General features: G+C 37.8%; 1 protein-coding gene across 3 annotated transcripts in view; it reads right to left on the bottom strand.

Annotated features, from left to right (window-relative positions):
* The window catches only part of LOC127635912 (neurobeachin-like), a 148,053-nt gene extending 134,083 nt beyond the window's left edge, over positions 1–13,970 (bottom strand). For all 3 annotated transcript variants that reach the window (XM_052116203.1, XM_052116201.1, XM_052116204.1), the window contains exon 1: positions 13,535–13,970. In XM_052116203.1, the coding sequence (XP_051972163.1) occupies positions 13,535–13,807 (273 nt within the window). In that variant the 5' untranslated portion in view covers positions 13,808–13,970. The remainder of the gene's footprint in view (positions 1–13,534) is intronic.
* Positions 13,971–25,637: the final 11,667 nt, after the last annotated feature.

Here is a 25,637-nt window from a genome sequence, read left to right as displayed (position 1 = left end):
GATCATTTGAGGTTTACATTCAGCAAAAGACTCTGATTTACCAGAAAGCAGGGCTTAATTTGTGCAAGAACAAGCAGCATCAAGATTCGGCATTATATTTTTTTGGGCAAAATAATATGATTTACACAATCATTTCAGATAGTCTTACTGTGGCTCATCTTGACCATCTTCATCTCATCTTTCATCTGTACCTGACAGTGGCCTCAAACATCAATGAATCTGTTCTGACCTTGCAGCAAAGACTGTTACTGTTCTTCAAATGAGATGTGTTCACATGAAGAAACCCTAGCCTACTTAATCTATGTTACTGCCTAATTAAAATATATATATCCCCATGTATAGATTTTACAGACAGATCCATACGTAAAAACCTGTTGGATCTATTTCCCTTTGATTTGTGTACTAAACCTCAACTTTTTGTAAAACCTCCCTGAGCCCAATATCTGGGTCCCCTATCACATGTACTAACAAACTAATGATTCCACTTGTTATAGTGTGGCATAGTGGTAAATTATTTGGTTAAATTGATAAATGAATGGATGCAGGTCCAAACCGCAGAAGGGGCCATCGTGCCCTTGAGCAAGGCACTTAACCTCGATTTTACTACTGTACCCTTGCGCAAGGGAGAACACCAATGACGACATAGGTTAACTGCATACTGGCATACTTAACTTAAAAAATTACAGTAATGGCTCACTGTATAGCACTTTACTGACCTTATTAATTTTCCAATGAACAGCTGACAGCAGCAAAGAGGTTTTGAATGTTTCAGTTTGAAAAACGCTCCATATGTTAGGCTTCACTTTTACTGAGGGTAGAATTCTATTGCTGTCAAAAAAAGACAATTTATGGTGGTCTCAAACTCTTCATCAATGTCAGATACTGGGCTCTCATCCATACAAATAAGATATTCTGGAAAGAATCTCTCCCAGTCTGGAGAAATTTGACATCAGTTCTCACAATACCACCTTATCTGGTTTAACACAGCTCCAGAATGGCATAGAGATTGCATTCATAGAGACTCTAATTAGAAGACATAGGAGTCTCGCTCATGAGGCTTTGAAAGCAAGGACCTGGACAGTCAAGACCTGCCAGGACTACATTAAGATGGTAATCCAACTGTGGTGGGGAGATGCAAGAGTGGACTGATCCAGAATTAGGCAACCTTTCCTAAGGGTCTCTCAATTTGAAAAGTTCCCATGAAAGAAGGTACTGGCCAAGTATCCACCTTATCAAGTGGAATTTTCTGCACTAAATTAGAGGGTCATAGTCATTGATGCAAGTGGATAGAGACATTTCTATATTTTATACTTTTGCTTGATATTATGCAAGCATTAGTCATGTATCCACATGTATGTACTCAACTATAATCAGAGTATAATCATATACTTCACATTCATGAAACCAGCTAGATACCATGTATTCCTTGTATGTCCATCCTTGTATTCCTTTGTATACATGTTACCAGACACAAGCCTTATATGTTCAATGTGTGTGTGTGCTAGAAGATTACTTCATGCTCGTTCTCTATTCTTGTAAACGGTTTGTGCTTTCTGTGCCCAACATTCCTGTGAGAAACTGGAGCACTGTTTGGGACAAAGTATATACATTTTAGACTCTTAGTATATTAACTTGTTGCCCTTTTGACCTGATGAGGTTTCAGAGCTGAATTCAGAGAGCTTGGTGCTAACCTTATAGATGTTATTGTTTCAAGCAATGTGCTGACGGGAGTCTTGCACATACAGGAAAAGACACACTTGTGTTAGGGCTGTTGTTTCTGCCCGATGCGTCAACATACAAGGCCACCGCAGCCTTTGAACATCAGTGGGTTATAATAATAAGTCCTGATGCCATTGAGTTAACTTCCAAACCGTGCAAGAGGGTATAAAATCCTTAAACTTAACCTTTGGTGGTCAGAGAGACCATCAACTCAACACTCTCGCTCTTCACATCTGATCTCAATCTTTGAGGCCTCATCTTACTATCCATACTTTAACTTCTTTCATTTAATTACTTAGTTCATTTTCATTAGACAAGACATAGTAGTGTTAGATTAATTTCAGAACTTAGTCCTTAAATATATCCTTAAGATATATCTACTTAAAATTAAATAAAATCTCACATTTTGTTTTCTTTATAATTTAATTTATTCTCATTAATTCATATTTGATCAATTTTACTAATTTCTGTACAAATAAAATGTGTTATTCCTTCTGAAGTCATTTTCCATCTTCTGGATCTCACTGCGTCAGTCATCATGTCGGTTAACAGAACACTGCTTTAACAGCAAACCTGTCAAAGTTAATATGATAAATCTGAGGTAACAAAAACCAAAAATTCAGGGCAATGGATGTGGAGATTTTAAAAACAATTATAATTAAAAAGGAGTAATAAAAACATGAGAAATTCAGGAAAGTGCATGGAATGTTTTAAATCGCATTAAAATCAAAACATGGCACATTACAACTCAGTTAAAAATTTTTATTAAATCAGTACATCAGGCATAGTCATACTCTAACATAACTTTAATCAATGCCTCTCCCCTTGCTTTATATCATCTGCCTGAGGAGAAAATATGGGCATGGCAAGCTGTGAGACCCCCAGATGTTCAGCCTTAGGAGATGCCTCATCCCTGTCAAATCAGATGCATACTGAGTGATGTTATGCAATTCTCTAGGGGTCGGCAACCTATGGCATGTGTGCCAATGCTGGCACACACTCAACATTTGTCCACAAGACTTTTGAGAACTGGATCTTGTAGCCTAGATTTTTTGCTACAAAAAGAAAACCATCCAGATCACTCATTCATACAAAACAATTTAGTCATTTAACTTTTGTAAGACACTTTTAGTGTTAGAAAGGTCATATTAGAGGCGGCGTGAACTATAATGAATATTGATGTAATTCACACCTGAAGAGACAAAGACCCCTCCCCTGAGCCTATCACTGAGGAATGTGACCGAAAGAGAATGAATGCAAGGAGACTTAATGATCAAAATCAAGTTTTAAGTTAAAAGTAATCTGACTACATTTTCTTTAAATAAAGACTTTACTTAATTTTAGACCTACACTACCGTTTAAAAGAAGTCTCTTCTGCTCACCAAGACTGCATTTATTTGATCCAAAATACAGTAAAAACAGTGACATTGAGAACTATTTTTACAATTTAAAAGAACAGTTTCTATTTGAATATAATGTAAAATGCAGTCTTCAGTGTCTCATGATCCTTCAGAAATCATTGTAATATGCTGATTTTCTAATATGGGCATATTTACATCACATTTGACACATTTACACCCAAAACACATATTTGCAAGCACAAGCTTTGTTGATGATAATGAGGCAGCATAAACACTAGTTAAAATATAATCTAAACATTCATATTATTTATATTTCATATTTATATCATACAGCATACAATTGAAATGCCTGCTTTAGCTGAAACAACATTGAAATGTAACTAAAACTTGCCTATTAGGACATATTTCAAATGTCAATACTCTGAATCCTGGCTGGCAAGTCTGTAAACAGTCCCACTAGTAAAATATGTACACGTTTATATAAAATAGCATGTCAACTAATGAAAATTAAATGACTTACTCATCCGAAATTGTATCCTCGCCTGGATCAAGTTTGTCTTCAAAATGCAAACGTTCATAGGAGTCCCGCTCTTCTTCTGAGGAAAATGTTTAACTCTTAGTCACTATCCAGAAGTTGCCTGTGTATCGTGGCTTCTTCCAAACGCACAGAAAAGTGAATGAACTTGATGCTTTTTAAGGCACAGTCGGGGGCGTTCACCATTTGCATTGATCGTCTCAGCACATTACCGTATGAATAGCGCCCCCTTCCCGGTGGGTGTGATCACATTAGGGATAATTAGCTAATTAACTGTACATCGCTTTGTTTCATACAAATTACATTGCAGGAGAATATTTGTTTTAAATTTGAATTGTTTATTTAAAAGATACGTTTCAGAAATATTCTCGTAAACACAGAAACAGCTGAAAGCGAAACCCTTTTTATTTTCATTATTTTACAAAAACACAAGGTTTTGTTGTTATTGTGAGTGTACACAAATAAAAGTAGACCCTTTATAGTCTCTAATGATATCTTACACTTATCTGCATGCCCCAAAATGACAGAGTATTTTATGTTGTTTCCGCTGTAATGACGGAAAAATCCAGCATGAAGCGCCGGCGCATCCGTCGACCCCAGAGGGGTCTCCCATTCAGCTGATGAAAACATGCTGCGTGATCATGAGGAAGGATTACATCAAGATGAAGATTGGAATGCAGGTGGAAAAACTGGACCAGCCACTGACCATGTCAAAAAGGTTGCCAACCCCCGTTCTAATAGACTGACTCAGTAAAACCATGACTTTTTTGTGCACATAAACCTGTAAAATTGTATCACATGCTCAAAGTTCTGTGAATAAAAGGTACAAATAAACTGAGAATCTGACAGGATGCATACATAAATCTTGCACAGGAGTGCAAAGTCAAGACTTTTTTGCTTAATATAAATCATAAAGCATATTCATCAATAGAGGAGCGCCACTTTCACATTCTTCTAAACATAATCTCTTACTATACATTGATCACAAACATTCTGCTTGTCAGAAAGAAAGTACAGACCACCTGCAGTTGCATAACTAATGAGTGAAGGTGGCCAGTCAATAAGGATGAATGCCAGAAGCTGCACCCTGCCTCTGTCTGCACTTTATCTGTAATGAAACTGCCAAGTTTAATTAAATTCCTGTCTCGTTGTCTTCACAAAGATTCAAGATCAAGCTTTCAATGAAAGCTTTCTATGAAAACCAAACAGATTTCCTCAGTCATTCCAGTCTGAATAAATGAAGGCGTGAGACTATAAAACATCCACAATGCAGAAAGCACATGCACTCACACATATCTAGGTTTGTTTGACCATATTAGTGATCTCTCATAGACTTTCATTGGTTTCATATCAGGCTAACAATATTTTCGATTTCTAAACTCTACCCCGAAACCTAACCATCACACAAACATGTGCACATCACTAGATTATAAAATATACATAATCTGACCAATTTAAGAGCTTTTTTTTCTGACGAGGACATTTGGCCCTCACAGGTGTAGAGAAACCTGTCTATATATACACCAAACCTACAACACAGGTCAAGGTCTGAGTCTGACCCCTGCATGACAAAGTTTATGCTAGAAGTTTCATGTTTGAAATAAATGAAAGTAAACAAAATAATAACCCTGTATTTTCTTTGATACACAATCAGATTTGACTGTGGAGCATTGTCACGTTTGACAGAATATCGGAGCATCATTGTAAATTCTGACACTTCAACAACAATTTGACAAATAATATATATATTTTTAAATATTTTAAAATGTTTCTAAATATATTTCCAATGCATAACTTGTGATAATATCTAGAAATTAAGATTGTTAGAACATGAGCTCATAGAGATCAGCCAGTGCATTGATCAACAAAGTCATCTACTGGCCAAATTTCATTACAGCTAAATAAAACAATTCCAACAGATGTCACCCGAGACCCACGATGCATTATAAATGTTGATGTTTTGACACTTTTAATTTACTGAAATTAAGGTTTTTTTATTGAAGTGAATATAACAAAGTGTGCTTGTTTTATATGAAAATGGTGTAATTTAGTCATTTAGAGCTAAAAAGTTCTAAGCACCATAAAATCACCTCCCAAAATGAACAAATTCAGTGTTTTTACTTAAGTAAAATGAGTGTTATTACATATCTTTAAAACTAGCCTCACCAAATAGAATTACCAAAAATGTTCTGCCTATTTTTGGTAGAATGATCTGACAGCGTATATATGCATCTCTTTCTAAACGCTTTCAACAAAGAACGATGACACAGCATCAGTGTCACAGGTTAATGCAAGCACTTTCATTAAAGCAAGAGATCAGCCTTACGGTAGAAGGTAAAGAAGATTACCGCGGTTTTGTTCGCTCTTTCATTAGCTACCATTACATCTGCTAGGACCTCTAGAATGCACAGTTAACGATTAATTAATTGATTATGCAGCTTTTCTGATTGTAAAGGGCTTTTATCATACACGCTTCTGTGTTGTTTAGTAAAAACAGTGATCTTCTAGTCTACCCTCTGCAGTGCGTTTTCACAGATCCCTTGTTTGTTTTTTTGACCTTAGAGATTATAGAATGTGTGTTAAGATGCTCCATATTCCATATTCCTAGATGCTCTTTGTTGATTGTCTTATCTGTGCATGGTTAGATCTTGAATGAGACTGAATGAGCAATATAGAGATGTGCTGCTGTCTCTGTGCCCAACAAGGACTGTTTGTGCTGACTGAGCATAGCATCCTGACCTTGGTGATTCTGCAGAGTGGATGTGAATAATGAGCTGATCTCTTTGGACAGGCAGCAACAGCTCAGCCACAAGAGAGTGAGTGAGAAAAAGAGAAGATCCAAATGGAAATAAGATCTTGATGTGTATTTAAGATGCAAGAAGCCACCACAAAGTAGTGCATTGATAATTATATTTTGCATTAAAAACGTCCAGTTAACGGAGTACATAAAAAAACCCAGACATCTCGTTTCCATTGGCTTTCCATTGTTTCTCAAATTATTAAAAGTAGAAATCACCCAAAAATGTAAATACTGTCATCATTCAATCACTTCCATGTTGTTCCAGCATAACATTCTTTCTTACAGTGTCAAACACAAAAGGTGATATTAGGCAGAATGTTATCCTCAGTTACCATTCACTTTCACTGCATCTTTTTTCTATACAACAAAAGTGAATAGTGACTGAGGCTAACATTATGCCTAATATTTAATATTCATTTTTAAATTTGCCATATTGATTTTCTCAGTTTAAAGGTGAAGTGTAAATATAAATGCAAACAGATTTCCTGAATAATCCCCTCATCTATTATTGGTTCCGCCCAAACAAAATGTCCCACCTGAAACTCACGGCATTGACTGAACCAGTTTGTTTAGTCAGGTTGGTCAGTATGCTCAAACAAACATAGCAATGTTTTGATAGCACCACAGATCCACAGTGTTTATACTTTTTGGGGAAATCAACCTACCAACCTAGGCTTTCTGTTAGTCTCAGTTTACTAAACTTGGGTAGGAGCAAGTATTTTAACATCGAAAAAAATTACACACTTCAGCTTTGAACCTTTAACTGCTCATTTTACACCTCGGTAGTTTAATTGTAAAATAAACTATTGTTTATATCCTCCTGTCCAGATCACAGTGTAGATCCAGTTGGCCGGGAAGAGATGACAACAGTTGGTATGGTGGGAAGCAAGCAACAAAATCCCATGGTGCCGTATCCATGGCAACAATGATGCCTTGCTAATGGCAGGGGAGACTAACCGATAGGCCCTCTGTGGCAGTCTGTGCATGTGTGTATATTATGTGTGGGTACAGAAAGAGAGAGCGAAAAAAAACGACAGACAGAGCAGATTGGCTCACAGGAGAAACTGAATGGCAGGAGGTGAAGGGCAGACACACATCAAAGAAAGATGAATAAAATCTGCCTATCATAAACAACATTGAAACTCCCTCACCGCACACCAATTACCACAAATAATATTATAATTTAAACATTACAAACTCTGTCATTATTTACTATACTAATAGGAGATGTTTGACCATAATTCTATCAAACATCTAATTTTGTAAATCACTGAAAAACAGTAAATCATATAGGTTAGGAACAACATGAGGGCGAGTAAATGATGATAAAAAAATATATTTGGGTTTACCATCCCTTTTAAAGCTACATATTCCAGTGGCAATGTAAAACCAACTGGAAATAGTGTAATCCAATATAATAAAGCCAAAAAGAGGAAGCCCATTTCCTAATTTATATGAGGGTGAACTCTGCTGTGACTACAATAGTAACTATGTCAGTTCCACTGGGAGCTGTTAGCCCTGCATACAGTGAGAGGAGTCTTCACGTGATCTACTCGAAATAAAAGACGCGGTGACCCTACATACATAAATGCAGAAGTGATTTGGAAAGTGATCACTGGTAGGATTATGCTATTAATATCTGCTACTCATAACAAACTAACCTAGTTATTACATATGGTGGCTTAGTACATTTTTAGATGTGCATTTTAAAGGGATAGTTCACTCAAAAAAGAAAAGTCATCATATACCCAAATGTTCTTCCAAACCTGTATGACTTTCTTTCTGCAGTAGAACGCAAAAGGAGATAAACCTTTCTAGCATTCGCCATGATACAGGGTGTGTTCCATTCATAACTAAACGCACTTGAATATTTTAACATTTACTGATTGGCCCCATTCACTTCCACTGTAACAGCCTTACAGTAACCCAGATTTCTGCTTTTTTTATATTTGTTTTATAAATATAACATTTTTGCCAAAAAAACAAACAAAAATGTTGATTGAGCTTATCCAGGATCAAACCTAGCATATTCCTAGAAAGTGTGCTTGCATGCATATTTACTGGAGGACATGTCATCATGACAAGGATCAAAGGACACCCTTTTATCCAACTATCAGATCAGGACAATCTCTCCTTTCCAACACATGTGCGTGTCATTTCTTCTGAGGCGGGGTGGTAGGGACGGCTGGCATACCACAGGCCACGAGGCTGAGGACGAGTATAATTATATTCAGAGTCTAACAGCAGTGCACCACAAAATGTGTTCTCTGGTCTGAATTTCAACACCAAGTAGGAATTCACTGCACAAATGGTTGTCTGAATTTAGCACACATAAAATTAGAAATAGACAGAAATTGGCAAAACAAGAGTAAGAATCAGTCATAGGCTGTAAACTCTTCAAAAGGTTTTCAAAACTAGAACAGAAAAAAAACACATATCTAGTCTAAAATAAACATCAGGGTTTTAGAGCGTCTTTTTCCCCCCTGATATACAAAGACTTCTCACTTCTCGGGTCTCTGCGGAACAGCAATTAATTAGGGTGATCTGTACATCTGCTCTCCTAAATGGCATCCACCATCAATCGATATTGGCTGTACTCAGGCACAAGCAGTGGTTTCAGACGAGGCTGAATAATACATAAGGTCTACCCCACCTACAGTTCTGTATCGGCATTGTGCCAAATGCTGTGCAATGCTTCGCTCTCATTCTCTGGGGCACAGTTACAGCTATAACCGCTTTAATGTTCTCTAATGCTCCAGGGCAAGTAGTGTTCTCCCTTAAAATGACCATGGTAACCACAGTTTTTGCTAAAATACCATACTACACTTACTGCTATAACTGTACAAGCTTAATAAATTATTTTGGGCTCTACTTAGTGTCCGTGACTCAAATTTTGTTCTGCGTGGACTAGTCAAGCGCTCAGCATTTCTAAGTATTCTTTTCTGACCGTGATCAAATGCATTTGTATTCGCTTGCAGTCAAAAAAGTATACTTAGAACGGCTGAGCTCACGTCCATGTGCGAGGTGATCTGGAACAAAGTATACCCATGCCTTAAACCAGGGGTGCCCAATACGTCGATCACGATCTACCAGTCGATCGCAAAGGCAATGCTGGTAGATCGCACAAAATTTTTATGTCTTTCGTTCAATTTTAATACAAATAAATATAATGCTTTTCCATATTTTAGTTTCTGTCTGATTTGCACTTTTACGAGTACATTTTGACCAGGCGAGCTTTTTGTTTATTCAGTTGCCATGACAACTAGGTTCGCGCCTTCCAAGGGCTTCTAAGAACAGAGCGCGAAATTGCGATGCTAGCAGTTTTTGAGGCTAGCTACCAGCAGCTAATGCCCGGATTATACAAAACTGTCTGATTCAATTCAGTGCAAGTCATCAGAATAAGGCAAGCCCTGGCTATGTTTTAATATGTGCTGTAGGTGTTTTGGTTTTAGAGTTAAAATTGAATGATATCAACATTGAACATTATTATATATTTTTTTTTATTAATTAGAAGATGAATTCCATGTATGCATAAATGCAGTAGTCCCAACAAGCTACTTTTTAAACAAAACTGTTTGTTTTTTTAGTTGGTAGATCGTATTGAGTTGATCATTTAAAAGTAGATCATCACGTAAAAAAGTGTGTGCACCCCTGCCTTAAACAGTTTAAGGAGCCACTCAGACTAAACGTGTTTTTGCATCTATCTACGTCGTTTCTAAATTGTTAACATGCACTGTACGTATGTCTCTGCCCGTTCGTAGAATCGTTATTAATTTGTGATTGATGATTGGCTCATAACCACTTATTGCATTTTATCGTAGTAACTATTGTATATTAAAATTATATACAATTAATCTTTCCCTGGCTGGCAGCAGCCTCTACTCAGTGATGACTTGTTTAAAACTTTTCATGTTGCCTCACATATGGTACAACAGGGCTAAAGGCACACCTACGTGTGTCAAGATTGATAAAACACATTTATTTTTAAAAATTTAAAATTGATGGAGCAATGTAATTTGTGTGAAAATAAATAATAACATAAGGTTGTTTTGATTTAAATTATTTAATTTTAAAAGGTGGGGTAAAAGGCCCCCAGCGTATAGTGAAATTGTGCATGTATAGGGACAATAGTTATGGGGCAAAATTTGTCAACATGCTTTTTAAGTAACAAATTAAGATGATGCTTTTATGATGATCTTAAAATGAAATTAAGATGATGCCACTTCAGAAAAGGGTTGACCATTGATCATTTCAATCACATTTGGCATTTCATAACATATCATGTTTTCTATAAACAAATGAAACTCCATTGCGACTGGATCAGTCAGTGTGAGCCCACTTTGAACATTTTTCATAATCTATTCGCCCCACAATCCAAATGCAATGTGTGTTATGGGGCCTTTAGCCCTTTCAACAAGGGGGCTTTATACCCCAAATTTTACCCCTTCTCTTACTGCAAGGTTATTTTATTTACTTATTTAGATTTTCTCCTCAATTTGGAATGCCCAATTCCCAACGTGCTCCAAGTCCTCGTGGTGGTGTAGTGACAATCCGGGTGGCGGAGGACGAATCTCAGTTGCGTCCGAGACCGTCAATCCGCGCATCTTATCACGTGGATTGTTGAACGCGTTACCGCAGGGACATAGCACGTGTGGAGGCTTCACACTATTCTCCACGGCATCCACGTACAACTCACCGCACGCCCAACCGAGAGTAAGAACCACACATTATAGCGACCACGAGGAGGTTACCCCATGTGATTCTACCCTCCCTAGCAACTGGGCCAATTTGGTTCACTCAGCATGTCCTGGATTTGGACTCGTGACACCAGGGGTGGTAGACATATTGCAAGGTTATTAAAAAACTTTGGATTGAATTACCTTGAACAAAACTGAAAATTACAAATAAATATTACGGTAGATAAAATCACCTTTAAATCCATCTTTAGACATTGATCATCTCATGGATAACGAACATTTTGCAGTGTATAGTAGTGACAAACAGCTGTTAAAGGGGACCTATTATGAAAAATTCACTTTTACATGGTGTTTGAACATAAATGTGTGTTGGCAGTGTGTGTACACAACCACCCTATAATGATAAATATCCACCCAGTCCTTTTTATTTTAATCCCCATTAATCAAAAGCACTGTCACAGCCGTTTACAGGCCCTGCCCACGACTGTTGACGGACAATGCAGACGGACATGTTTGTTTGTGTGTGTTGTTTCGTTATAGCGCATAGCGAACGTTGTAACAGTATTTGTGTGTGATGCTCATCCATCGTTGCAAAACTGCTGAACAAACTCCACAACAAATAAATAAATGTATCAAATAACCATTCGGAAACTTCCTGGTTCATTCTCAAAGTTGTTACTTCTGATGGAGTCTCTCCCTCATCAGTGTCTGACTCAGGTTCAAACATATAGCCCAGAACACCATTATTTTCGCTGTCCGTCATATTGCTTATGATGTCTAGTTGTCCAAAGCGGAGATGACAAAATTCCACCCTATTCTGGATACAGGGCAGTGAGCACCAGCTCATTTGCATTTAAAGATGCACACACAAAAACAGCTCATTTTTATTCCCACCCAAAAATTTGCATTTTTAACATGGTATAATAATTGAATTGTAGGGTATTTTGAGCTGAAACTTCAGACACATTCTGGGGACACCAAAGATTGAAATTACATCATAATAGGTGCCCTTTAAGGAAACTTTTGTTGCCGTTTAGTGCAAGAAAATAAAATCAAAAGTTTTACATTTTACTTTGGGGGGCCTTTAGCCCAATTGTACCCTACTGTATTTTGTAGTATGTATGTATGTAATGTGGAGTATGCAGACTTCAGTACGACAGTGTTCCATTCCGAACGTTTCCACCAACAGACTGATCCTCAGTGGAGTCACATGACCAGCCAGCAGAGAAAGATCGAACGAACTGCCTCTCCGTTCTGGCCCTGCGCTTCTCTCCACGGTTTAAATCGCGTTGCCTCGAGGTTTCAGAGTACATCACCACTGCAGCAACCCCCACCCTCCTCCCCCGCCACCTGCTTCCACATGCACGGCTATAGGAACTCTGCATCCCTGCGCATAGAGCAACTGCTGCAGCATCCCTTCAACGGGCTCGCCACCGACATATTTCAACATTTCAAATGAATGATCCAATGGAAATTCCATGACCGACGTCATCGATTAAAGACTAAATCGCCTTATCTCGGCAGTGCCTCGAGACCGTTAACCGAGAGCTTATGGTCAATATAGCGTATATAAAACAACCTGCTACCATTACAACGTACAAAGAGGCCTGACACTGCCAGAGTGAAATTATTGATAAGTATGGAGGCACAGTCTCCGTTTCTACCCTCAAAACAGTGGTCCTCCCAGCAGCATCCCATGAAGCGGGCATTACTGAATCTGTGTTAATACGTTTTCTAACGTTCAGTTAAAACAGTTTTAATCCACCTCCTTCAATCAGCCTGTGGCCTGCATGAGCAAAACAGCAGCCATACACAATACTGATACAGAGAAAAGAACAGGTGCTAAAGATACAGGACATAACTAAAGCTTAAAAATAATGAGTATTACAGACGAAATGTTCACGCGCCCAGAATATTAATTGCACCGACAAAATAATCCACGTATGTCTGCGTCGCGGTAGCATCTGCCACTAGTTATATATGCATAATGACCACAATTTGAAAACAACCTAATATAATACAAGGCATGTCTTTAAGACTATGATATATAAGCGAGAAATATGCAATAGTAACAGCATATGCATATATATGATATGCATTCCTTTATTTGGCGAGTCATTGTAGCAGGCCGGCGTGTTGATACACGGTATCTTGTACAGCAAATGTATGCAGCAACCTGCGGGCCACTGTATAATACACGCTGGGAAAATGCATTGTGACGTGGTGCCGTTATGTGTATGTGATTTAGTCACTCTAAACTAAGGCTGCTTATAATGAACATGGCAGCGTAGTCAACAAAAGGCAGGTGGTGGATGCATTTTATGTTGTATTGAGGAGGCTGGCTTTAGTGCATCTGATCACCTGGAAATCAATTGTGATATGACATTATCGTCAGTTCAAAGATCTGTTTTATTCGACTTACCAGATTTAAAACTGTCTCCACGATGTCTCTGTTGCTAACCTCCCCGACCTGGATCAATCCGATGAGCACGGCGAATTTCATCTTGATATTCCGGATCGGAACCGTGGGGTTTATCACCCCGGCCGGTAGAACCACGGCGCCCGATCCAGACACCATCATTTCCCCTGTAACGGAGCCCGTAACGACTTGCTTCCCCGAACTCGGTGGTGGCGGGGCTTCTCGGTCCGTGAGCGAGGCGGAACCCGGTGCCAAAACCGGTTTCTCGCTCGACATTTCCGACCCGGATCCTAAAAAGGAGCGGTCGCGTCGGTCTCACCTGCTTTTGTATCACCGAGGACTGAGCAACAGCATCAAACACAGATGGAAAAGGAAGATTCTCGATCAGCTGTTACGAGGCTGTCCACCTCCTCCGAGATGTCCACATCCAAGCCCGATGCTTTCAGCCGTTCAGAGGGATGCGCAGGACGAAAATACGGCGAATGTTCAAGAAAACGGTCCCTTCCGTGGCTGGCTGCTCGTCCCTCTCTCCTCCTGGTGTCAGCCGAACGATCAGTGCGGTTTCTGGCTGTGTTGTCTTTCTCAGGACGCCATGTTGACGCCCCCTGTCTGCGGGAGCGCTTACCACGCCTGCGTGCTGCTTGCCGACTGTCAATCAAGTGGTGGTAACCAAGCACGTGCATGCGTCCCATTAATAGGTGCCCAGGTTTTACAGATTACTTTATGTTGACAAAAGGACATTACAGTGGGATTATTTTGGACCGTTATACAATTGTAAATAGATTCAGTTCAATGGTGTGATGATAATGACTATGTAACACAAATTTTGTTCCTGGGTAGTATGTATTATTTCCTAATTGCTTATGCCTCAAAAGTATAGAAAAGGGCTATTATTCCCCACAAACTTTGCTTTTGTGACCAGGACAGTAATATTTCGAAATGTACATATTTCCAATGAGAAAATGGGAGACTTTGTGTGTTTTCGTTCGCATACAGTCATAAAAAACAACATATGAATCCAAATTAACATGTATTAATACTAAAGTAAAACAAAAAAGTACTTTTTCGAGATTTATGATTATACTGTAAATCACTTTCACGAATCAGCCCCCAAATGTAGTCCCCCATCATGTTCTCGTTATTGGTACTGGCATTCAAAGTTCAGTATATCCTGATGGAAGCGCTCTCCATGAATTTATCACGATGAGCATCAAGGATATGGAGTTTGAGGGACATCCTACAGCCCACTGTGCCATAGTTCTTCACCAGAGTCTCAACCAGCTCCACGTAGTTTTCGGCCTTGTGATTGCCCAGGAAGCCCCGAACCACTGCAACAAAGCTGTTCCAAGCCCCTTTAACCTTACTAGTGAGCTTCTTGGGGAATTCATTGCACTCCAGGATCTTCTTTATCTGTGGTCTGACGAAGACACCAGCTTTGACCTCAGACAGTTTACGGAAGAAGTCTTGAAGGTACTTGAAGGCAACCGACTCCTAATCTAGAGCTCTGACAAATTGTTTCATAAGGCCCAATTTGATGTGCAGTGGTAACATCAGCACCTTTCAGGGAGTCCACCAGTGGCTCCCACTTGACATTGTTCCTCCCCACAGAGAACTTGGTCCACTGTGGCCAGTCTTGCCTGTGGTAGTGCACCTTGGTGTCCCTGCTGTCCCAAAGGCATCCCAAAAAAAAAAAACATTTTAAAATTAAAAACTTTTACCATTTAAAAAATTTACAAATTTTATAACAGAGTTCAGAGCAACAATTGTCCATTTTACCTTCCAGAGTGTTTTTTGCAGTGCTCGCAGGTGAAATGATCTTGATCCCCAACAGGCATGCCGAAATATGTCTTGTAGGACTCACACATCTTACCAGATGCTTTCCACTGAGTACTTTTTTGCTCTTGTCTTGATAAATTGGCCGCAGACATAGCAAAATGCGTCTGTCGGATGCTTGCAGCCTCTTGATGCCATCTCAGAAAAATGCAGATATGTATCCACTTAGGCAGCTGGAACTAAACTGAACTGGTGGGCTTAAGGCCCCTGTTTTTATACTACTTTTTAAATTACTGGAAAGTTCTAGAAAGTTCTAGAAGTTACAAGTTTACTCAGCACTGAATCTATCTGGAATGTTCTGGAAAATAGGTACATTTCAAAATATCACTGTCCTGGTCACAAAAGCAACGTTTGTGGGGAATAATAGCTATTTTCTATACTTTTGAGGCATACGCAATTATAAACACTTACTAAAAAAATCGTTACACAGTGTAATATGACATTTTCTGTCACACATAAACCTACATAAATACAAACTCACTGCCTGAAAGCCCAGTTAGACAATGACTTAAAGGAATAGTTCACCCAAAAATGAAAATTCTCTCAACATTTGTTCTCCCTCATGCCTTCCCAGATGTGTCTTTCTTTCTTCTGCTGAACACAATGCTTTTTAGAATAATATCTCAGCTCTGTCTGTCTGGTCCAATTGCTGTAAGTGAACGGTGGCCAGAACTTTGAAGCTCAAAAAGCACATAAAGGCAGCATAAAAGTAATAAGCAATATGATAATTGTGGGTGAGACGCTTCCTGAGGATGCTTGAGCGAGAAAGCTAATGAGATTCCTATGTGGAAGAATTTTTTGTCGAAGCACCTGAAGCATGCATAAATTGTCTTCAATCTTCACACATGACACAACAGTTTTAATTAATGTTTCATCTTTGCTGTTTAAGTACCTGTTATTGACATACTGTACTTTAACAGTGCATCTTGAATTCAGGTTTCAACAACATAACAGTAAGCACTCTGATGTAATGCAGCTGCACTGAGATGGCGCTTTGAATTGACACATGAGTGATCGGGACATTTTACAAATCCGTCTTGCTTTGATTCCTCCATCTTTCCTTTTCTTTTCCTTTCCATTTCCTTTCCTTGCATCCATTCCTCATTTCCTTAGAGGGAGGAGCTTGGAAGCGAGGAAAGGAAACAAGGATACACAATTTCAGAAATGAAAACCACTCAATCTCCACTTTCACTTTTACTTCTACATTCTTCTTCTTTTGTTTTTAGAGATTCACATTCTTCATGCACATGTATTGGACAGGGAGGAGAATTTATAGTACAAAATTACTTAAATATTCATCTGTATGGGTTACTTTTACGCTGCCATTATGTGCTTTTTGGACCTTTTCTGGCCACCATTTACTTGCATTGAATGGACCAGCTGAGCTGATAAATTCTTCTAAAAATCTTTGTTTGTGTTCAGCAGAATAAAGAAAGTCATACACATCTGGGATGGCATGAGGGTCAGTAAATGACTGTAATCATTAGAGAATTTAAATTTTTGGGTGAACTGTTCCTTTAAGCAAACTTGGCCCAGCTGGGAGACCAGTTAAGACCAGCCTGACCAGCAAAAAAAAGTGTTTAAAATTCTTCTAAAACCAGCTTGACCAGCTATGACCTGGCTGGGTGACCAGCTAAAACCAGCCAACCAGCTTAGGCTGGTTTTAGCTGTTTGTTTGTTTGTTCAGCTGGAAAATGAATCATATGCTGAGAAAAAAAAAATCTGAACTGTATTAAATGCATTTATGATGATCAACCATTCCATCATACACTGTTTTATTTATTAAAAAACTTTGTTTATTTATTTATTAATTGCAGCAAAGGATACATCAATGCTGCCTTTAGTAACGAACCAGATGAAAGCATCTCACTAGACAAACATTTAATTCAGACATGTCTTGATGCATTTCTACTTTCATATATTGCAATGCCAGCATTTAGGCTTTGGCCACAGCCAGGCCTACCAAATCACAAGCATAACAATTCAGTGTTTTTTTCAATGGCACTTCACTCCAGATGACTGTAATTGTGCTCATTCAAGAGGACCTTTCTATTGTGGTGCTGGGGTCGGCAAACGCGCCGGCGCGTTTTGCTGTTTTTTTTCCACATAGCAGCAACAGAGACTTAAAATACTCCGTCATTTATGGTCATATAAATAAAATCAATACATGATTATAAACTATAGAGGGTCATCTTTTTTTGTGTACACTCATATTAACATCAAAACCTTGTGTTTTTTTTTTAAATAAATAAAATAAAAAGGGTGAGCTTTCAGCAGTCTCTGTGTTCACGATCATATTTCAGAAACACGTCACTAAAATTAACTTAAACTCCGCGAATTCTTCTCACACATACATGAAACATATGTCTAAAGAAAGCTTAAAATGTCTACTTTTAAATAAAACAATTCAAATTTAAAGTTTTTCCTGGCTCAGCTTCATTATCTGAAATGTGATCCCACCCACCAGCAGAGCGCGCCATTCATACGCTAATGTGCTGAGGCGATCAAGGGAAAAGTACACGCCCCCGACTGCGAGATTTGATGTAAACAAACACAACTAAACTTTTCTGCGTGCTTGTAAACTCCTGGATGTAAGGATGAGTTAACAAGAAGAGCGGGACTCCGATGAACATTTGTATTTTGAAGAGAGATTTGATCAAGCAGAGGATACAATTTCAGACGAGTAAGTCAATTAGTTTTCATTAGCTGACATGCTATTTTATATACAGATTTTACTAGCGGGACTGTTTCCAGACAGGACTCAAAGTATTGACATTTGAAATATGTCCTAATAGGCAAGTTTTAGTAACATGTAAATTTTGTTATTTACATTGTATGCTGTATGATATAAATATGATATGTAATATGATATAAAAATAATATGAATGTTAGATTATATTTTAACGTGTTTATGCTGCCTCGTTATCATCAACAAAGCTTGTGCTTGCAAATATGTGTTCAGGTTAAATTAGTAAAATGCACTTTAAATATGCCCATATTAGAAATTCAGCATATTATAATGATTTCTGAAGTAAAATGAGTTCACACAATGTTTTTAACTGTATTTTGGATCAAATAAATCCAGTCTTTGTGAGCAGAAGAGACTTCTGTTAACGGTAGTGTAGGTCTAAAATTAAGTAAAGTTTTATGTAAAGAAAATATATAGTCAGATTACTTCTTTTAACTTAAAACTTGATTTTGATCATTAAGTCTCCTCACATTAATTCTCTCTCTGTCACATTCCTCCTTGATAGGCCCAGAGGAGTGGTCTTTGTGTCCTCAGGTGTGAATCACATCAATATTCATGATAGTTCACGCCTCCACGCATATTGCCATTCAACACTAAAATTGTCATATAAAAGTTAAATGACTATATTGTTTTGTATGAATGAGTGATCAGGATGATTTTCACATCATTTTGTAGCAAAAACTCTAGGCTACAAGATCCAGTTCTCAAAAGTCTTGTGGACAAATGTTTAGTATGTGTTATATGGCCTTATTTCAGTGACTTAAATTTTTAGTTTTTTCAAAAACCACGCATAAACATTATTTTCTCAAAAATTCAAACATGTACACACATGTTGCTCACATATTATTGTAGCCCAGTTTGTGCTGAATACAGTGTTATCAGATTTTAGCCATTAATATGTTTTTAAGCAACTGAAAAAAGCACAAATGTCAAGGCATGTCAAAACTTCTCCAGGGCCCAAAACACCCTCAGACCCCAGAATTTGGCACTGCAGTAGGAAGCTGTGAATGGGGATGTGTATTCTCCTTCAATCCGAAGGGCACTCTGCAACATGGTCACACGGAAAATCCACATATACTGTAGGTTCCGAATATACATGCACTGGAAATCGGCCTCCGTGTCTCAAATTTTTGACAAGCGCCACCAAACAACCATGAAACTCGTTTCGATCACATTGAGGTTTGAGGAGAGATAGGATCACAACGGCAGCGCAAGGCTCAGGTGAGTATCTGCTGTAAGTGCTTAGGTCACTGTTTTCTTGATAAAGTTTTAGTTGAATATGAAAACAGTATAAGAACATGTTGACTGTTTCTGCATTTAAAGTCCCAGAAGTTTGTATTTAAGAGGTACGAAGTCATAATTAGAGGGGAAAGTTGTCGGAAAGAACATAACCGTTTTGCAATTCAACATTTGTTTCTAGTCACTTACTGACAAAGAAAGGAAGCTTTTTTTGCATTGATGCAACAAAACAAGGAGCAAAACCAAGCATTGATGCTTTGTCTATCATGCTGCCACTTAGGATGATGGAAAATGTATTTTTTTCTCAAGCCTGTCACTTCATTAAGCAGGCAAACGTTTTCTGGTAAGCTTTATGGATCTTCAGCAGCACTACTAAAACACATACTTAGGCAGAACTTTCAACTTCCTATTGCCGACTTGAGCCTGCAATCAGGCTGCACACTTCCAGGTCCAACCTTGTTATTGCACACGTCTGGATGACTGTGACTGCGCAGTCTGCCTGAATGATATCAAGCTTTTGCTAAGCTTTTTTTTCTCTCTCTCTCTCTCTCTTACTCATTTGCTTGCATTCCCTTTTCTAAAAATAGAATGGATCTTTAACAACAAAGTATTGCTCACACACAACTTTGCTATAGGAGACAAATGCTAAGATACCAGAACAAAGAGATATTCCTCACTTGAGCTCATATTTCTCCATACAGCCTTTCAATTAAATATTTCATAAATTTTAAAAGCTAAAATAGGCCTATATAAAGCATTTAAGATGTTTTAGAGATATGGTGCAAAGTTTACAGTTTTATTATACTTTCTCTCATCTATTTGAGATTAATTCTTCACGTCTATTTGTATTATAGTTCTTTTATCTTTTTACTCGCTTTACCTGCAAACTCAACCCGAGTAGGATAGAAAAGGTAGATAGATGCGTTTTTTTTTGGGGTGTTAGATGTGGAGCGAAGGAGAGGAGGAGGGGAGGAGAGGGGGATGGGCTCTGCTAAGGGGAACAGAAGAAACCGCAGCAGCTGGATGGTGAGGGATGAGTCTTTGGCCAATACAATGGCTGACAGGAGGCTGAGTCTGCATGTACGGATTTTTCCAGTCACCAGAAGACAAGAGCAGCAACTGTTAAACTTCTTTTTAGTAATTTCTAATTCTTTTTAAAATGTGATTTTTTTTTTCTGTACAGTAATTAAAGGAATATTCTGGGTTCAATATAATTTAAGCTCATCTAAAGCATTTCTGGAATAATATTAAAAAATATATTTTTACTTGTCAAAGAAATGCGTAGAATCGAAGTTACAGTGATGCACTTACAATGGAAGCTTTTGGAGCTTATAATTTGATAAAAGCACTTACATTCATTCTTCTGTTAAACTTGTGTATTATTTGAGCTGTAAAGTTGTTTAAATCGTCACCATTTTAGGGGTCATGGCAATAAAGTTGTAGAATTGGAAAATACTCACTGTTTCAAAAGTATAACGACAAGATGTAAACAATATATGTGTTAACATGATTTTAGTGTAATAAAATCACTTACTAACCTTTTCCCTTTAACGATTACGGATTGGCCCCTTTCACTTCCATTGTAAGTGCCTCACTGAACCCAGATTTGAGCTTTTTTTTGTAAGAGGAGGAACAATGTCTAAAAAAATTTTTTGTGGTAATCAATATTATGCCACAAATGCTGTTGATTGAACTTAACTTGTATTGAAACCAGAACATTCCTTTAACACAAACAGTAGAGAATGACAGGGAAACTATTTTGGAGAGCAGTGGAATCTCAATCATGTTTTTATTATAACATGTTATTTTTGACATTTGGTGATGCTATTGGCACAAAAACACATTGCAAATTCAGGAACAATCTTAAACCCATGAGTTATGTTACATTACTTATATGCGCAGCTCTTCATTTTGCAACAGTGTTTAGATATGACTCGGTGAGTTAAGAACTGTTTTCCTGTTCAGGAAAGTTTGAGGTTCCTTCAGAATGTATTCATGGGTTGGCAGTAGGGAATGACATAAACATCCCACTATTCTGCTCCACATCTTCTGTCGTAGTAGAGGAAAAGCCCCTTCATGTCCATGTTTGGGATGAAAGAACACTTCATAAAGAGGAGGGAGCATTTATGTTTAAAATAGCTTCACCGTTCTCCACTCACCCACATCTCCCTGTTCTTATAGAGAGTGTGGGTTTGACAGACAGGTCTGCTCTCAACATAGCTCTGATACTGTGCGCTGGATTCAAAGTACAACAACAGGGGAAAACAGAAGAGCTGCTCAAGTCAATGTCTTACAATGTTTGAAATGTTGTGATGTCAGCATGTCTCAGCATTCTACTTTTACATTTGTTTTGGTAGACACTTTCTTGACAAATCAATGCACCAGAAAGCATTTTTACATTTTCAGAAAAAAAAAAGGAATAGTGGTGCTTGCCTGTGCAAATGAGGCCGCCATGGTGCGAGGGTGATTTGAGTTGCTGCAAAAGTGTTGCTCTGTCATTCTTATAAATTATTGGTTTCTAGAGTGTTCTGGCTGGTTGTCAAAAAAGTCCACCCCAGGTCTCTGTGATATTCTGATCCACATGGCTTAGTTTTGCATTATCCATTCAGTTTTTCACGTCTTTCACCATTGCACCGTATCTTGCTTGCACAGGGAGGTGTTCAGTGTGAATGGCCACTATAACGTTTCAAAAATATTTGAAATTAAGTGCTTAAAATAATTTAAATTCAAATTCAATTGAAAATAAAGCAGGTAATTAATTAAATCAAAGGGTAATTAATGGTAAAAATTGACCATTCATTTGTTTATTTATACTGGATTTAATTATACTAAACATTTTTATTTTTTACAACATTTTATTGTACAAACTACTGTATTGTCTTTTTAAGATATATATATATATATATATATATATATATATATATATACTGTATATTTTACAGTTAATACTCATTAATCAATGTAAGCGCAGTGTAGTTCTAGAGGGAAGACTAGCAGTTGTTCATCATCACATCATTAGCTGGGTAATTCCTAGCCAATCGCATGTAAGCCATTGCTTTATAAGTCTGCTCACAAACTATCACATTGCTGTTCCAGTGTGCTAACACTGCAACCTCCACCACCCCCCCACCACCACCAGTTGAGCCCTGTCCCGCACAGGGGTAGGCTCCTCGCCCCTGCCTCCTATCTCCGGCAGGATATGACGGTTCCGAGTACAACTCCCTCGGACCGCCAGACAGGGCCTACGCCAGAGACATTACTTTTCTGTTTTACATTCATCAAATAAATGGCATCTTAAACCTCACTCAAGCCTGCGTGTAGTCTTCCCGATAGAAATTATATATTTTTTTCTGTAGCATTTGTACAGTTTTTTACAGTGTATATTTGTTTTGTATGGTGCTGTTTGCTGGAAAGAAATTTTTACATTTTAAAACAAGCAACTTCCTCCAACACCATCAGCCTGTCAGCAACACAAGCCTCAGTTAACAAACTTAAAGAAGAGAAAATACACAGTGACCAAAGAGATGTTCTTTTGCTGGGCGAGATAAATAGATGCAGACAGGGACAGAGGCAAAGAAAGAGTGGAATGAGAGAGAGAGAGAGAGAGAGAGAGAGCTGTCACTTTGCAGTTTCACCCTGTCTCTGTACAAGAGATGCTGAACACAGACAGGAGAAATGAACGGACATGTTGAATCAAAGTGACATCCACATCCACACACGCACAGAGCTTTGATTCACAATATTCCTGAGGATTGTTCTTAGTCAACATTAAATGAAAATGTACCCTATTTACTTTCTTAATGCATGTTCCTATTTGAAACAACCACGATTAGTGGGCATTCTAATTCCAATCACATTAGAATGCCCAAATAAGGGAATTTTAAGTGAATAAACTGTATAAATGGCTCGTGAACGGTATCTTTGTCATTCAGTTGAACTCCGAGTCAGAGTGTCACTAAGCCACATGTTGGACGTCAACCAGCTCCTGTCAGAAACACAAGTGGGAGTTTGGCGAGAGCCTCTGCGAAAATATAAACGAACAAGGATAAACTGTGATAGTGAACACAAAGGCTCCAGTTTCACTTTAAACGATCATGTAACAGCAAATGTTCCTGGATTATTTATGCAGTCAAGCACGTAGATTTAGCTTGACCATTGTTATAATACATTGTTATCAAACATATAATACGGTATATATTTGTTTTTATATATATGTACACATACATATATACATAGAGGGTTGGAGAGAAACAAAATACATGTAACGGGATTACGTATTTAAAAAACAAAATATAAGTAACTATTCCACTACAGTTACAATTTAAATCATTGTATTTAGAATAGTTACATTCAAAACGTATTTTGATTACTAAAGAGATTACTTTGCATTTTATTGTCATTTGTTTCATTTAATATTTAGTCCTTTCAGATGGAAAAATTTATACATATAAATGATACGATACAAAGTGCATCTGAACAGCGGCGAAACACTTTCTTATGATGTGTTACATTCATACTAGCAGACAGAGAAGTTTGGAGTAAGTTTGGAACAGAAGAAATATAAATAAATCTTGTGTAAATTGTCAGCTTTACGCTAAGCTAAAATTATATTTCTAGCCATTTTACATACACGTTACCAGGCATGATCTTCATTTTTTATCAAGAAAATTCACGTTGGATCGTAAGTTCTTTTTTTCTAGTAAGACCTTTCATATTAGGGCAAAAATTATATCCTTGATAATAATTTTTGTATTGTTTTCCTGTAAAAATATCTAAAAATCTAAAAATTTTGAAACAACACTGCTTAAGATATTTATGTTTTTCAGAGAATGTATTTTTAACATGTGTATTTTGTCTTACTGTACTGGCAGAGTTTTTATAGTAAAATAAAAGTGAAAAAATCTACCAGTGCTGAAAAAGTAATCCAAAGTATTTAGAATACGTTACTGACCTTGAGTAATCTAATGGAATACGTTACAAATTACATTTTACAGCATATGTTTTGTAATCTGTAGTGGAATACATTTAAAAAGTAACCCTCCCAACCCCATACATATATATATATATATAGTACTTAGATACGTCTCTTTATTTCTTTCTTTCTGTAACATGTACACATATTCCTAGAGTACACACACAGATGCACAGGCAACCCAGAAGATTTGTTAGTAAACTGGTATTGTCACTTGTGCAACAAAAGGGCTGAAGCAAAGCTCTAAGCTGCATTCTATTGTGCGCTAATCTGAAAGAACTCTTTCATTCCCTTTTGTTTCTCTCTACAGTACTGTACCGGAGGACTTCAGCTGTTGAGAAGGTGGTTGCTCACTGATTACAAAGCACATTCTAAACAGAGAATGCAGAATGTGTCAGTGTTTACTCACATATTGCATTGATGCATATATTCACTTCATCAATTTAAGAATCAACCCCAATTAAAGGTTTAGTTCACCCAAAAAGGAATTCTGTCATTATTACCTCACGCTTCTTGCCGTTCCAGACACATATGACTTTCTTTTTTCCTTGAAACACAAAAAGAAATGTTAGGCAGAATGATAGCCTCAGTCACTTTCATTGTATGGAAAAAAGATGCAATGAACATGAATAGTGACAATAGAGGAATAAAATCATATGGGGTTGGAACGCCATAAAGGTGAGTAAATGATGACAGAAGTATCAGTTTCAGTGTTTAGGGATCACTAATAAATATTTCCCAAAAATACAAGGGTTGAATATTTGGTTATATCCTTGCATGTAAGTACCATGGTATATGAATATGGTAATCATTCGGAAACACAAAGTAGTGTACCATTTATTACCACTTGATACAATCTCTATACCATTGTCACTGTACTTTTTCAGTACGGGATATATCAAGCACATCTTTCACCTATCCAACATTCTCTGTGCAGTCATGACAGCTGCATATATTTTGCATGACAATGGTGATTGGAAACATAAACAATGTTCAGATATGCATGTGCACACTTACCTGCCATCACAGGAACTCTGTCAGATAAGACTGGTGCTCGCCTGACACTGGAAAAGGTTTTACTGATGAGAGGGCTAGGTAATCGGTCACATCCTGGAGTGCATTTGATTCATGTGTGTACATGTGTGTACATGTGTGTATGTGCCTGAGTGAAAGACAGCCATCAGAGAAACCAGGGATGAGATGAAAGACATACTTAAAATGGATAGACCATCCCTGGAATAATTGTGATTTCTAAGAATGTGCATTCCATTTGTCCAGAGACACACTAGTCCTACACAAATAATTGAAATCCA

This window comes from Xyrauchen texanus, chromosome 43, assembly GCF_025860055.1.
Source record: "Xyrauchen texanus isolate HMW12.3.18 chromosome 43, RBS_HiC_50CHRs, whole genome shotgun sequence".
Classification (NCBI taxonomy): domain Eukaryota; kingdom Metazoa; phylum Chordata; class Actinopteri; order Cypriniformes; family Catostomidae; genus Xyrauchen; species Xyrauchen texanus.
This window is presented reverse-complemented; position numbering and strand designations above follow the sequence as displayed.